This window comes from Oryx dammah, unplaced genomic scaffold (assembly GCF_014754425.2).
Source record: "Oryx dammah isolate SB20612 unplaced genomic scaffold, SCBI_Odam_1.1 HiC_scaffold_18, whole genome shotgun sequence".
Taxonomy (NCBI): Eukaryota; Metazoa; Chordata; class Mammalia; order Artiodactyla; family Bovidae; genus Oryx; species Oryx dammah.
Genome location: NW_024070202.1, coordinates 62,333,853 through 62,350,347, shown reverse-complemented (window position 1 = coordinate 62,350,347; position 16,495 = coordinate 62,333,853). Strand labels below are relative to the sequence as shown.

General features: G+C 43.9%; 1 protein-coding gene across 2 annotated transcripts in view; it reads right to left on the bottom strand.

Annotated features, from left to right (window-relative positions):
- The window catches only part of DPY19L1 (dpy-19 like C-mannosyltransferase 1), a 95,566-nt gene extending 82,279 nt beyond the window's left edge, over positions 1-13,287 (bottom strand). Inside the window, exon 1 of one of the 2 annotated variants that reach the window (XM_040260206.1) lies at positions 12,901-13,287. In XM_040260206.1, the coding sequence (XP_040116140.1) occupies positions 12,901-13,198 (298 nt within the window). In that variant the 5' untranslated portion in view covers positions 13,199-13,287. The remainder of the gene's footprint in view (positions 1-12,900) is intronic. The other variant, XM_040260207.1, reaches the window with a different exon arrangement.
- Between the last annotated feature and the right edge of the window lie 3,208 nt (positions 13,288-16,495).

The window sequence follows — 16,495 nt, the reverse complement described above, 5'->3', positions numbered from 1 at the left end:
GGAAATCTTGTTCAGGCTTCAGAAGCAGGAGAGCAGGCCTCTGATCTGCTTCTAACCTGCTGGACACTGCCTGGAATCCATGCCTGCCTGCAAGCACAGCAAGTCTGGAAGCACTTTAGGTAAGAAAGGGAGTAGGTCTTAGAATTTTCTTGAGCCCCTGATTGTCTGGCCAACCCCCTCTTCCCTGCTCCCTCTCTAAGATGTCTTGTGACTCACAAGATGAAACAAACGGCATTGTAAAAGAGCTGCTTTTTTGTATGCAAACTAATGATGGTATCAGTTTGTGAGTCGGAATTATAAGTGGGATCCCTCAAAGCTGCAATTTGAAGTCTGACCCACAGTCTGGCCACTGCCTGGGACCTTTGCTCAGCTGGGACTCCAGATTGCTCTCATCCAGGACTCGCCAGCGCTGTTCAAGTCTGGATGTTGGTGATGTACTGCTGTTACACATGTACGTTTCACATATATGATAGTGAAGGACAGGGAAGTCTGGTGTGCTGCATTTCATGGGGTCTCAAAGAATCAGGCACAACAGCGACTAAACAACAATGCTATTACTTCTCTCCATTGTTTCTAATTTTTTTCTTTTAATGAGTGAATGAGTATATATTTAAATTAAGTCAAATAATCTATATAAGGTTGAAATTGTTTATGTGTTTGTAAGGCACTCTTTCATTAATGAATCCTTCAAACCTAAAGCGAAAGTAAAAACCTTCCACCAAAGTTACCTTTATCACAGTTCCCTATGCTAGAGTACTTGAGACTAAAATATAAGCCAACATCTGCGCCTTTAAAGATAAAGTCTTTGACAGATAAGATTTAGGTACATAAAATAACAAGAGAACACCCGCACCCAAGCAAATAGCACAAAGTCTATGAACTGTAAGAAATCTGAGATGGCAGATCAATAATGGCCACTCAGGGCAGGGTTTATTAAAGTGGGCTTGGGTGGGCAGAAGTGAGGGGGAGAGGTTGGATTTTAGGACACGATTACAACTTAGCTGAGGATTTATGTTGAGTAGCCAAAAGACAGCTACAATAAAGCTGGATGTGGACCCTGATCCAACATAGCAAAAGAGTTCCCATCACTGATATTGATGATACAGAATACACATGATACTCACAATAATGAGGTATCAACTGAAGGCTCACTCACTATATATATAGTGTGTCTGGCTCTCAGAGCTCTATGAACACCGGTGGCGTAGGGAATTGGCGGGGGGGGGGGGGGGGGCGGGGGTATTGTCATAGCTACTCAACTAGTGGTACCAAGAATGGGAGCCAGCAGAATACCCCCTGGGTGAGACCATTTACTCTCACACTCATGCCACACAAACATCATCATTTTTTACTGTGCACCACGATGTACCAAAAAAGGTTCAGAAGCACTTTCAGTCAGTAAAGAAACAGAGCAAGATTCAGAAAGAACATCATAAAGCAGCAACATAGAGCAAAAGTGATCTAAACCCTGGGATTGCATTAGAATCATCAGTGTTGCTAAATAAAACTAGAGATGTCTGAGGGCTCCTAAATCTGAAACTCCAGGTTTATTTTAATACTTGAATGATTCTAATATACAGTCAAGGTTAATTATCACTGGTACAGAAATGGCTGGAGCAAAATATTCATACTTGTTCACAAAATGTAAGCACTGGCTGCTTTGTATTCCACATGTTTTCTAGCAATAATTAGGTCACCTGGGAGCTTATCAGAAATTCAGACTCTCAGGTCCCATTCCAGATCCCCAGACCCCTGAGCTGATTTATAAACACTTCTAAGGGCAATATCTCAACACTGACAGCACACTGAATCATTGCAGAGCTTTGGACATTGCTAGATCTGGTACTGGGGATGATTCTAACATGCAACTACGGATGAAAACACTGATGGCGGTGGAGCATGTTAAGACTGCATTCCTGAGCCCCCACTCTCAGAGATCCTGATGCAATAGAGCTCACTTGGGGCTTGGAAAGCTACATTTTTAACAATTTTTATTATGAAAAGGGAAACATAAATTCAAAAGGTATTCTGAAGGCAAAATTGTCAAAATCCTGACAGCTGAGAATTAAGAAAGGAAAAGAATTAAAATTAAGAATCAAATTATTTTTTACATTCTTAAGAAGAAATATTCCTTGGATTTCATATGACTTATTTAGCCTCAGTCTCATTTTCATCAAGTGTGAAATGAGGGTTTTTACTTGGTTCTCTCTACTCCTAGCATTTAATAACTCTGCATAGCTACCATTTAATAACTGCATAGCTACAACTGGGGACCTCTCTGGTGTCACAGTGGTAAAGAACCTGCCTTCCAATGCAGGAGACACAGGTTCAATCCACTGAACAAGGAAATGCCAACCCCCTCCAATATTCTTGCCTGGGAAATCCCATGGACAGAGGAGCCTGGTGGGCTAGAGTCCATGGGGTCGCAGAGTCGGACAAAACTTAGCGACTAAACAACAACAATAGCTACAACTACTAACACTAATGACTTCAGAGTCTCCAAAGGGCCTCCAGGATTATTTTCTGTTTTCTTTTTGGATATTTCTGCTCCCCAAACTAAAAGCCTTGGCAGGTTTGACCCTTTTAATTGGTTTTCTTGTTTCAGTAGGCAAAAAATGCACTCAATTGATTAATAAGACATTGACTCTCAAAGTGAGAAACAGGATTATTTTAAAATTCAGTCACGACTGGAAGAAAACTATATAGCTCCTAGATAAGATCAAGAATTCACAGTGGTCTATGTAATTATACTTGTAAGGTTGACTATAGTTAATTTGAATCTCCTCTATATATTTGACACTGAGCAAAACAGTATTACAACAGTTAGGGAAAAATTCAGAAATTTCAATTATCATGAATAAACCTAACTATTTATCAGTGGTAGTTCACTGAGCACTTTTAAAGATTAAGCATAAAGACCCAGAATTCCTTTTGAGGCAAAAAATGGCTCTTATTTTCCCATGAGGCCCAAGGTCACATGACTGGGATAAACCAAGGCTTCCAGGAAAGCCTGGGTTTCATGACTCTGGTTTTCTTCTCACTGGAAGCTCAAGCAGGAAAAAATGCTAATAAGCACATTTAACCAAAAGGATATACTGGCATAAAGGAGAAAACTTCTGAGAAATAATTTAAAAATCAAGGACAAAGGTTTACTTTGAGGTGAATGAAAACAGAACATGGAAAGTAAATACCACCCCCCCCCCAAAGAGTATAAAAATTAGACTTCTAAACAGAGAACTATACAATGTAAATTTTCACACTTTAAAAATATTTATGTATACACATATATTAAAGTGTGTTGGTCGCTCAGTCGTGTGTGACTCTTTGTGACCCCACGGAGCCCACCAGGCTCCACTCTCCATGGAATTCTCCAGGCAAGAATACTGGAGTGGGTAACCATTCCCTTCTCTGGGGGATCTTCCCAACCCAGTGATTGAACCTGGGTCTCCTGCACTTCAGGCAGATTCTTTACTGTCTGAGCCACCAGGCAAGAAGCCAAATATTAAAAATATTTATGTATATACATATATTAAAGTAGGCAATACTTAATCCAACTACCCAATACATGTGTTTTTAAAGCAATAAATTCTAGCTTCCTTTTAAAATATCTTCACCTAACATGGACAAAAATATTTCAGAGATCAAAGAGTAACTTACATTAGCAATTTTAATAAAGTAACTTTCTCTTGACTGAAAAAAAATGCATTTCAGTTTTTAAAGAACAAGTAGCAGGATAAAATATACACCTGAAATAATATGCTAGGCTCACTAAATGCTTCTGAGCAATCAGTGAAACTGTAAAGCTTTAGTAAATCTAACAAGAAAAAAAATGTAGAAGTTGCATCTCTTCCCTAGAGGGGAAAAAAAAAAATCCATATATACACAGTACACCCCCAGGCCCATCATATGAAGCAAGAGATTTTAACAAGTTCATTAATCAATAAGCCATTTAAGTTTTAAGGTTATAGCTATGTATTCTCAAGGGTATGTATTCTCTCCAAATTTCAAACTGCTCTTGGGTAGCATGTTTTGCTTATTTGTTAAACGATTAAGAAAACTATGACACTGATTTTTAATATTTTGCTCTGCTTTTTTTAATGACAATCCCAACCAACCAATCAAAAACAATTCAAAATTTAGTAGCTTGCAAAAAAAAAAAAAAAATAGTTATGCAAAGTCAAAATGGAGGCTGACAAGTTGACCATAAGGATTTAACAAACAGAGTAATTCCCTAAGTGAGCATAAGCCACCAAAGTAGAACTCTTGCTAAAAACGTTATTACGTCTTGGAACATATAATTAGGTGTTGGGACTACTAAACATGTTCCCATTACAGTATCTTTGACAGTTGCCTTAGATTGTAGATCTGAAACCTACAATTTGACAGATGTATCAAACAAGTCAAGATAACTGTTGTTTAGTTGCTAAGTCACGTCTGACTCTTTGTGACCTCATGGACTGTAGCCCACAAGATGACTCTGTCCATGGGATTTCCCAGCCAAGAATACGGGAATGGATTGCCATTTCCTTGTCCAGTGGATCTTCCTGACCCAGGAATCGAAGCTGAGACTCCTGCTTGGCAGGCAAATTCTTTACTATTGAGCCACCCGGGAAGCCCCAAGAAGCCAAGATACCTTAACTTTAATCTCTGACTTCCCTCAGTGAATTCACAAGAGATGTCAGGCCATTCACCTCTCTCACTTTAGTTTCCTCACATATAAAACTCCAGGAGTTAATTTTTAAGTTTTAGATTTTCATGAAACTTCCAAGGAGATCAAAGATGAGAAGAGTGAGAAATCAGGTCTTTTGTTAGGGACATTAAAATGGAGGAAGTCTTGCTCAGGCTTCAGGAGACCAGGCCTCTGACCTGCTTCTGACCTCCCTGGACACTGCCCAGATGCCATACCTGCCTGCAAGCACAGTAAGTCAGGAAGCACTTTAGATAAGAAAGGGAGTAGGTCTTGGAACTCTTGAGCCCCTGGAGGTCTGGCCAACCCATCACTGTCTAACGAAATCCTATGACTCACAAGGTAAAACAAACAGCATCAGTTCAGTTCAGTCGCTCAGTCTTGTCCGACTCTTTGCGACCCCATGAATCACAGCACGCCAGGTCCCTGCCCATCACCAACTCCCAGAGTTCACTCAGACTCACGTCCATCGAGTCAGTGACGCCATCCAGCCATCTCATCCTCTGTTGTCCCCTTCTCCTCCTGCCCCCAATCCCTCCCAGCATCAAAGTCTTTTCCAATGAGTCAACTCTTTGCATGAGGTGGCCAAAGTACTGGAGCTTCAGCTTGAGCATCATTCCTTCCAAAGAAATCCCAGGGATGATCTCCTTCAGAATGGACTGGTTGGATCTCCTTTGCAGTCCAAGGGACTCTCAAGAGTCTTCTCCAACACCACAGTTCAAAAGCATCAATTCTTCAGGGCTCAGCCTTCTTCACAGTCCAACTCTCACATCCATACATAACTACTGGAAAAACCATAGCCTTGACTAGACGGATCTTAAGTCGGCAAAGTAATGTCTCTGCTTTTGAATACGCTATCTAGGTTGGTCATAACTTTTCTTCCAAGGAGTAAGCGTCTTTTAATTTCATGGCTGCAATCACCATCTGCAGTGATTTTGGAGCCCCCAAAAATAAAGTCTGACACTGTTTCCACTGTTTTCTCATCTATTTCCCATGATGTGATGGGACCAGATGCTATGATCTTCGTTTTCTGAATGTTGAGCTTTAAGCCAACTTTTTCACTCTCCTCTTTCACTTTCTTCAAGAGGCTTTTTAGTTCCTCTTCACTTTTTGCCATAAGGGTGGTGCCATCTGCATATCTGAAGTTATTGATATCTCTCCCGGCAATCTTGATTCCAGCTCATGCTTCTTCCAGTCCAGCGTTTCTCATGATGTACTCTGCATATAAGTTAAATAAGCAGGGTGACAATATACAGCCTTGACGTACTCCTTTTCCTATTTGGAACCAGTCTGTTGTTCCATGTACAGTTCTAACTGTTGCTTCCTGACCTGCGTACAGATTTCTCAAGAGGCAGGTCAGGTGGTCTGGTATTCCCATCTCTTTCAAAATTTCCCCCAGTTTATTGTGATCCACACAGTTAAAGCCTTTGGCATAGTCAATAAAGCAGAAGTAGATGTTTTTCTGGAACTCTCTTGCTTTTTCCATGATCCAGCAGATATTGGCAATTTGATCTCTGGTTCTTCTGCCTTTTCGAAAACCAGCTTGACCATCAGGAAGTTCACGGTTCACGTATTGCTGAAGCCTGGCTTGGAGAATTTTGAGCATTACTTTACTAGCATGTGAGATGAGTACAATCGTGCAGTAGTTTGAGCATTCTTTGGCATTGCCTTTCTTTGGGATTGGAATGAAAACTGACCTTTTCCAGTCCTGTGGCCACTGCTGAGTTTTCCAAATTTGCTGGCATATTGAGTGCAGCACTTTCACAGCATCATCTTTCAGGATTTGAAATAGCTCAACTGGAATTCCATCACCTCCACTAGCTTTGTTCATAGTGATGCTTTCTAAGGCCCACTTGACTTCACATTCCAGGATGTCTGGCTCTAGATGAGTGATCACACCATCATGATTATCCAGGTTGTGAAGATCTTTTTTGTATAGATCTTCTGTGTATTCTTGCCACCTCTTTTTTTAATTTAAATTTTTTACTTTATTTTACAATACTGTATAGGTTTTGCCATACATTGACATGAATCCACCACGGGTGTACATGCGTTCCCAAACATGAACCCCCCTCCCACTTCCCTCCCCATAACATCTCTCTGGGTCATCCCCGTGCACCAGCCCCAAGCATCCTGTATCCTGCATCGGACATAGACTGGCCACCTCTTCTTAATATCTTCTGCTTCTGTTAGGTCCATACCATTTCTGTCCTTTACTGAGCCCATCTTTGCATGAAATGTTCCCTTGATATCTCTAATTTTCTTGAAGAGATCTGTAGTCCTTCCCATTCTGTTGTTTTCCTCTATTTCTTTGCATTGATCGCTGAAGAAGTCTTTCTTATCTCTTCTTGCTATTCTTTGGAACTCTGCATTCAGATGCTTATATCTTGCCTTTTCTCCTTTGCTTTTCACCTCTCTTCTTTTCAGAGCTATTTGTAAGGCCTCCCCAGAGAGCCATTTTGCTTTTTTGCATTTCTTTTCAATGGGGATGGTCTTGATCCCTGTCTCCTGTACAATGTCACGAACCTCAGTCCATAGTTTTTCAGGCACTCTATCAGAGCTAATCCCTTGAATCTATTTCTCACTTCCATTGTATAATCATAAGGGATTTGATTTAAGTCATACCTGAATGGTCTAGCAGTTTTCCCTACTTTCTTCAATTTGAGTCTGAATTTGGTAATAAGGAGTTCATGATCTGAGCCACAGTCAACAAAGAAACAGCATGGTAAAAGTTAAACCAGAGCTGCATTTTTCAATGAAATCAGTTTGCAGCCTGAGATTATAAGCAGGAGCTCCCAAAGCTGCAATCTGAAGTCTCACTGGTGGAATGGACACTGCCTGGGACCTTTTCCCAACTGGGACTCCAGATTGCTGTCATTTGGGACTTCCCAGCACTGTTCAAGTCTGGGTGTAGGTTGGCCAAATTTGGTGAGGTATAGGCTGTTACTTCTTTCTATTGTTTCTATTTTTCTTTTAATGATTATTGATTTAAATTAAGTCAAATAATCTTCTATTAAAAAATTGAAACTGTTTATTTGTGAGTAACAAGTGGTTTCTTTCATTAACAAATCCTTTGAATCTAATATGAAAGTAAAATTTTGGCAAAACGGTCTTATTAAAAAAAAAACAACTTTTAAACATACTAGAAAACAGTAGCACTCTGCTAGTTATGTAAGTACTTTATGATTAGTATGAAAACATGGGGAAAAGAGTCTGAGCTGTGACATTTGCAGCACAACACAAAGCAGTGGTTACTGTTAGGAAGTAACAGGAAAACACAACGCAGAGCAATAGCTTATTAGGCAAACTGGAGTTGGTGTGAAAATAAGCATAAATCCTCATTCTTCTCAATTAAAACAATATTCTCAAATTAAAATCTGTCAAGATGGCAAGTTTTCATAAGTTACTGGCCAAGTGATTTATAAACTTCATTTTAAGATATAGTTGGTGCTACTGTAAACTAGAAGATAAACCCTTGGTCACTACAATGAATCACTCAGAATTTCTGTGACTGATTTTGGTGACTATGCTATTAGGTTAACATTTGCTGCTATGATTAAAATTATAAAATGCCATCCAAGAATCAATTACATGTGGTGAAAGTACTGAAAAACACACTTGATAATTTGTTACTTTGGAAAGGAAGTAAGGAAATGTCAGGCAAACATGAAGATAAATGAGCTCTTAAATGCACTTATGAGGGGGGTGGGGGAGACAGTAATAATGCTAAGAAAATAAAAATTAGTATTAAAGCAAAAATAAAAGTTACAATAGTTGTAGATATATGTACTCTAAAAATTAATTCTTCTGGTTTTTAAACTTGTTCCTGCTCAAGGACTGCTTTTTATAAGATTAACTATAATGTTTATAAGTAGTGTTTAAGAGCATGAACTCTGGAGCCATATTGCTTGGGTTCAAGTCTTGACCTTTCCACATTCTAGGGGAGACCTTGGGCAAGTTATTTAACATCTGTGTGCCTCACATCCCCCATTTGGTAAAATGGGTATGACAATCAGTGTCATGGTAAGGACTGAGTTAGTAGTAAAATGAGTTTGAGATAAGTCAGTTAATCTAAAGTAGCTGGAACTATGCCTGGTACATAGTGAACCGCACATATGCAGAAATGCTATCATCAATTTCCAAGAATTTAGTATCACCCATTTGCTGAAGACTCCCTATTTTAGGTTCCCATTCAGCCCTTTTATGTCCCTCACCTACTTGACATTTGTACTTGGACTTCTCACAAAGGTCTCGAAGGTAACATGTCCAAGATAGAATGAATTCTTGACCTTCTCCCTTAAATCTGTCCCCTCACCACATCCCTAGTCCTCACCATCTCCATGAATCTCCAGTTAATTCAACAGACATATCAGATGATAAACGGCAGCCCACAGTCCATGTTGGGAAAACAATAGAAATTAAAAGAAACCTTGGCAAACTTTGTTGTCTGTGTCCACGTTTAAAAGAGGGGAGGGGCAGTTACACTAGTTCCAGGGGACTGCTGCCAAGTAGGAATGTCAGCTCTGTGATGAGGGACATAGATACTCAGATGCTCAGTCATGCCCGACTCTTTGTGACCCCATGGACCATAGCCCACCAGGCTTGTCTGTCCAGGGCAGCCTGTGATGAGGGACAGACTGTTCCTAAAGGGAAGCAGAACATCAGATTTTAAAGCTACTGATGCTTCCTTCCACATCATCCCACCCGATTCTGCTTTGTCTGACCCGTGGCTTAGCCATCAGGATTTTTTTTAAGTTTCCAGGTAACACTAGTATACAGCCAAGATTGAGAACTAGTCTAGTCCAGGCCTCCCATTTTAATATGTGAACAAACTGAGACTCAGAAAAGCTACATGCTTAGCTCAGGCACCAACAAGTCTGAAACAGGTACAGAATCAGCAAACAGTTCTTCTAAGGCTGTTTACAAACAGCATTTTTTGAAAAAGGACAGAACAGAAAATCAGGGTGTACTGTATATTACAGGGTGAGTATAGTACATGATCCTTTAACTTTAAATACTGTGTACATACCGATCCTTAGTCTCCATTTCCCTTTTCAAACTCATTCTTCTCCCTTCTCTGCCTCGTTCCCAGCCCCAGGAGGCTGACTCTGCACAATGATTCAGCTGGGCCTCTTGCCAAAGGTCAGCCAGTGAGCGGCACCAGCGGGAGATCAGAGGGTGGGCAGGAGTGTCTAGGATCCCTCCTCTTGGATGATCTTGCCCCCACTGCACAGCATTCCCTGGGTTGAGCTCCGGAGGGAGCTCCCTTTCCATTTCAGGTCCAGAAGTGGTAGCATCTTCCCACTGGTGACAATCCCTGGGTGCTTCAGTGTCCTTTGTGGGTTCCTTAAACCTGCTCATACTTCTCAAAACAGGCCACTTATTAAATCTGTTTCCTGCCAGGACACTGACATACACAAACAGTTTGACAGACAGACACATAAATGTACAGGGTTGGATTTTCACAACTGTGAGCAGGTTTAATGGACTTATGTTGCTTACTGAAGGTTATAGTCAAAAAAGTTGGAGAAACACTCTCGGTTTTTTCTACTACACCACTGCCTCCCCTGGCTGATAAAGGGAGCTACTGGGTTGAAATTTCTAAAAATAAACATTTCAAGAACCTTCTTTATGACTGTTACCATTAAATAGTAAACAGTGCCTAAAAGAAAGACATGTTTAATAAAACGCATTTTTTTTTAAACAAAGCTTATTCTGCTGAACAGTGGAAAGGGCCACTTTGACAAGAAGTGAGTTTCCCACCACTGCTCTGCACATGTGGACGAGATGAGAGACTAGGAACACCAAGTCATTCTCTCTTTAAAATGTGTGCTTCTATCAGGGAGAACCAAATGGTTAAAATTTCTTCCAAAACATAAATGAAGCAATTTTTGTCACAGCAAAATACTGTACTAAAAAACCACACCATGTCAGCTCAACTCTCACTGATTTGTGGAGGGGAAAGAAGAGTGAAATGAGGCAGCTTTCAAAAATGTCCAAACCCTGCTCCTTTTCATAGGATCTGAAAGTACAGATCCACAGAAAGAACTAAACATCCCAGGTCCGACTATTCTCCAGAACCATCTTTTAACCATCTCTCAGAAACATAAGCTGCCCTATGGCCGCACGTAAACAGCTATCAAGGACAGAAAGTCTCTAGACCTTGGTCTGGTCATCCAACCTCCATCCATCTGATGGCCACACTGCCCAAAGTACATCCAAAACTGTGGGACCTTCACTGTACCTCCTTCTAATACCCGAACTGCCACACTGCTACAGTAATATAAAATTGTACTTAGGTCTGAGCATTACTAGATCCAAATATAAGCCATCCGATATAAGATTCAAAGGAAATTTGAATTCTTTGCTCCTTTGCAATTAGGAGCAAAGAAAATACGCACAAAAATGGCAACAGATATTCTATGGTTTGTTTCTATAACCTCCCTGAAGGAGTGATACCATTCTATATTTTGCTACAAAGTGGTTAATGTTTACAGCAGATAGTCCAGAAAAAAAAGCAATTTCATCCTATTGTGCATGCGTGCCAAGTCACTTCAGTCCTGCCCGACTCTTTGGGACCCTATGAACTGTGGCCCACCAGGCTCCTTTGTCCATGGGATTCTCCAGGCAAGAATACTAGAGTGGGTTGCCATTTCCTCCTCCAGGAGATCTTCCAGATCCAGAGATTGAATCCCACATCTCCAGCGGCTCCTGCATTGCAGGCAGATTCTTCACCACTGAGCCACCAGGGAAGTCCCCTTTATCCTGTCACCAGATATCAAATCAGTATTATGCATGTGCTTTTATAATAGCAACTAAAACTTGTTAAATGCTTAGATACAAACTGTCTAGCCATGCTGTACCCCAGCTCCTTTGGGTTCTGCTCCTCAGGACATGCCCTGGAGTAAGTAGGGCAGGTGATAATCCCGTGTCATAGAGAAGGCAACACTCACAAAGGAAATAACTTCAAACTTAAACCAAACTTAAACACCCTGAACTGGATCAGGAGCCTCTGTCTCATCCACTGTACCATGCTGCCTCCCCAAGGTGAATTTATCTAACCTGCACACTGACAAGATTTTTCATGCTCACTACTGAAAAAAGAGAAATATACTGAAAATACTGAATTTTTCTAAGCTTGAATCTATCACAGAAAAAAAAGTACCCCAACAGCAATATCAACCTACCTGCACCCATTAAAATGCGTGTGTGATGACTGTGGCTTTTTATAACTGAGTGGCTTCTAGTGACGCCTGTGATCTCAGGGGAGGCTGATATGCTATATTTTATTCCCTGATCTATACTGAACTCCAAATTTTGATATCACTAAGGGAATTAGAAAGGACAAAGAGTTAAATAATTCAGTAGCCAAAGTCCATTAATGACATTATATAGGAAAGGCAGTGTTACATCTTTTTACTAGCTGACTTAGAAAAATCAGGCCTATCATTCAAACTGCTATAACTTGCCTTATCAGAATGTCAATCAGGAAACAAAGGAAATCTGAAGTCGTTCCACAACACGTGAATGTTTCAACTTTATTTTTTTCAGCACATCATTACACATTATCCGTTCGGTCAACGTAGTGGATGGAGAGGAGAGCCCTCCATACCAATCATTGCTAGGTCAGCAGGGTCCCAGCTTGGGCGCCCCAAACACAACGCGACCTGAAAAGTACTTGCGGAGGGGAATCACAAAGTGCCATCGGCGGTGTTTCCAGTCAAGACGAAAAAGGCACGCTAAAATTTAATGATAAGTTTAGCAACTTTCTAGAACAGCGGACGAGCTTTTGCTTTGAGCTCAGCAGAATCGCTTCCAACCCAAGGCAAACCATCCTCCCGGACAGGGGCCGAGATAACGGGAAGGCGGCCGGTCCGCGCCAATCAACAGCGCCTGAGTCTGGTTAGCGCAGACCTGCCAGTTCGCAGCCAGGCCGGGCAGCTGTTGATCTCGGGGCCATTTTTTTTTTTTTTTTTTAAAGCAGAGAAAGAGAGCAAGTAGGAAGGGAGCGAGGAAGGCTGAGCCTGAAGGAGGGGGAGTGAAAGAAGAGGTAAGGACGTCCCAGGAAAAGTCGAAGAGGGTTGCAAACTGGCGGCGACCGACCGGCGGAGCTCGGCGGCGCGGAAGCCGGAGGAGAGCGGAGAGAAAGGGTAGAGGGGGCCCGCGCCTCAAAGTTGCGCGTCCCGGCAGCGCCCGCGCGCTGGGCTGCTCACCTAGCAGGAGCGTGGTCCAGGTTCGGCCGCGCCCCGAGCGCCGCAGGCCCAGCGCCCCGCGCAGCCCGGCCGCCAAGCGCCCCCCGAGGCCGCCCCCGGCGGGTGGCGCGGCGGACTCGGCTCTGGGCCCCTTCCTGCCCGCGGCGCCCTTGCGCCGAGGGGACGGGGGCGCGCGCTCGGGCCCGGGCTCCCCGGCGCCGACATCTGGCGACCCCCTCAGCGGTGACTGCGAGGCGCGGGGCGGCTGGGGCGGCTTAGGGGCCGCCTCCCGGTGCTTGTTCCGCGCCTGCAGGACCATCTTGGCATAGTCGCGCCCGCTCGCTGCGCGCGCCCGGACGGCGGCCGGGAAACGCCGGGCTGGCGGGGCGGCCCCGGCGCCGCTCACTCTCCGGCAGGCGGGCGGGCGGAGGGCGGGCCGGTCCCTCCCCGCGAGAGGGGAGGCGGGGAGAGCTGCAAGGCCGGGCGGCGGCTGCCTGCTGGCGGTGCAGCCGGGAGGCGGCGCCGGACTCGAGCGCCTGCCGCCGTTGCCGCCGCTCCGGTTGTCACGGCGACCGCGGAACGCCGGGGGGCGGGGGCGGGGACACTGTGAGCGGCCGCGGCCCCGCTCCCGCCGCCCCTCCGCGACGGACGCGCGCTCCCAGCCGGCCAACGCGCACGCGCGGACTTCCGGCGGGGGCGGGGGCGGGGGCCAACCTGGGGCCGCCCCGCGACCTGTGCCCTGCTTCGGACCCGCGTGGGGCTCGGCCAGACGAGGGCACGAACCGCCTTCCGGGAGCAGCTGCCCCTCCCATTGGGAACGGCCGGGAAGAAGAAAGGGCCCTCTGGGGGAGGGGGCTGCTGGTGGAAGTTTCAGACCCGATTAAGGCTGAAAGTGGAGCCCAGGGAAGCCCGCGTGGCCCCAGCAGCTCGTAGCGGGAGCGGCTGGACGGGTGGAGGCTGCGGGGGCGGGAAGGCGCTCGGGAATGACCACGCGGGGGCGCTGTGCGAGCGCTCTGGCTCCTCGGTGGCCCAGCCGCTGGAAGAAGAACCTAACAAAGTAGAGCCACTGGGTCACGTTACTCCAGGACGTGTGGCCTCTCAGTTTAGAATGCTGCTGAAAGCAGCTCTCTCGCTAACGGATGCGACAGGCAGGGCAGCCTGATTTAAAATGGCATCAGAGTACCTCCAGGGGAGCTGATAAGGATCAAGACCCAAGTGTGTGCCTGACATTAAAACTGAAGGACCGGGGTAGGAGGTGACAAAATTTAATGGACAGAGAAGAAAAAATTATCAACAAGTGTGTTCTGTTTCAAATGCTGTAACCTTGTGGCTTGAAATAAAGCAGAAAAACTTTACTTGCTGTTAAAACACAAAACTAGTCGAAAACCCATTTTTCTTTCCCTTAGCAAGCGGAAGGCATGACTGATGGGAGCCTAGAAAGACTGGGAAAACTAGGCAGATCCCGGTCACCCTTCTCCCGCCACCCCACCTTTGCATTCTTTGCACAGAACCCTACAGCCACGTGATAAGTTCTTTCCTTGCAGTGTCCAGTGGACTTGTTCCAAAAAATTGTCCTTAATTTCCAATTTTGTAAACGAAGCCACAGCATTATCTCCGTTATAATTCCAGTTGCTTCACTTGGCTATGGATCCTTGCCCTTAAGTGTTTTTGTCCAGTGATTTCATTATTTAAGGAAGTTAATATCAGCATTCATTCACTGTTATGCCTTTTTAAGGGCAATTATTTTGTAAAGGGAAAAAAATTGCCATGCTAACTAGTAATCCCTCATATTCTATATTTTGTGAATTTAAATTTTCACTTGTCTTTCATCGAAGCAGGGAACAACTATTTTTAGACTCTTTTAAAAAAATTATTGAAGTGATATTACAGATATCTTAGATTCTGAAATAATGTGTCAGATGATCCAGTGTGTTACCCTCTGGATTCAACTGGTACCGTTTTTGCCAGAGAAAACACTTGTTGAATGAATAAATGAGTGATTGGGGGAATGAATGCAGGGGATAACAACCAGATGAAGATGAATTATGCTGTGTTCTGCAGTGCATCTGACAGTTACTCAGTTCCAGCCCTTCTCTCCCTTGGTCTCGTAATTTCTAGAGGACAAAGAAGCTTTACTTCTCGGCCTCATATTGTCCCACAGAGCCTGACTGTGAAAGTTTGTAAAACTGAATTAAAAGAGGAGCACCTGTTGTTTAAGACACACGCAGTGGGTTTTGACCAGTGCTGAGTCCCTTTGTCAAGTGGAGAATCCCAGAGAAAGGCAGTCTGGTGTATTAGTCAAGACACAGGCTAATGATAGACCCACATTTCAGCCTCTGGTCTGACATATACCAGCCCTGTGACCTTGGCTGAGTTACCAGACCTTTTAGAGCCTCCATCTCCCCATCCCTAAAATAAGAGTAATAAAGATGTCTACCTTACAGATCTGTAAAAAAGAAATAAATATGGCAGTGAATGTAAAGTGAGTCGCTCAGTCGTGTCCGACTCTTTGCGACCCCATGGACTGTAGCCTACTGGGCTCCTCTGCACATGGGATTCTCCAGACAAGAGTACTGGAGTGGGTTGCCATTTCCTTCTCCAGGGGAACATCCCGACCCAGGGATCGAACCCAGGTCTCCCGCATTGAAGGCAGATGCTTTACCGTCTTCCATCAGAGTAACTGCTCCCTAGATGTCCAAAGCAGTGGATGTTGTATATAGAGGATGGTAAGTCCTCTGTCCTCCCAAAGCCTGAGGCTGACAGTCCAGAATGGATGTGAAGATGCAGGGAAGTAGAGTGCGGTAGAACAGGGACAGCTGTGAGATCTTCCAACCAGTTCTACCCTCTCTGGGCTACAAGTTTCTCAGCTATCTGAGCAGTTGCTCCTCCCCTTGAAGTTCCCTGCTTCCCACACATTCTTTACAAATAAGGACCATCTGGTGGATTGTTAAGCTTGTATAAAATGGTAAGCAACTCCTCTACGTCTCTCTCCCCTCCCCCAAGAAAGAAGGCTGCTTCACACAGGGAGGGTGGTAGAGCAGAAAATGGAATAGTCATGAAGGTTATGTGCCAGATTTCATTTTGTTGAAATGCACAAGAGCAGGCAGTGTAGTGTATTCATATCTGTATCTTTAGGCTAAGGACTGCCACATAGTGGTGAATGCTAGAGAGATACAGAGAACTGAAAGCTGCACTTAAAAAAAAAAAAGTGTGTTGTGTGCAGATGATCCTATGAATTAATTCAAGATTATAATGAATATACATTAATATTACAATTACTGGCCAACTTTAATGCCTGTTTTCCCCAGGAGTTCCAGATGTACCAGGAAAGTACTTCCTTATGTGACCTTATAGAAATACTGGATCAAAGCAGACAAATTCTGAGGAGAGAAACCCCACAGGGCAGGACTTCCTGGTGGTCTAGTAGCAAGGGGGGCCTGGGTTCAATCCCTGGTCAGGAAACTAGAGCCCTCATCCTGCAACTAACACCTGATGCAGCCAAATGAATAAATAAATACGTTTTTGTTTTTAAGAAAAAGAAACCCCACAGAACAACCACACGTGAATTCCTCATCTGGTCACCAAGGTACAAGCCCAGTCCTTTTCTTACTAAAAG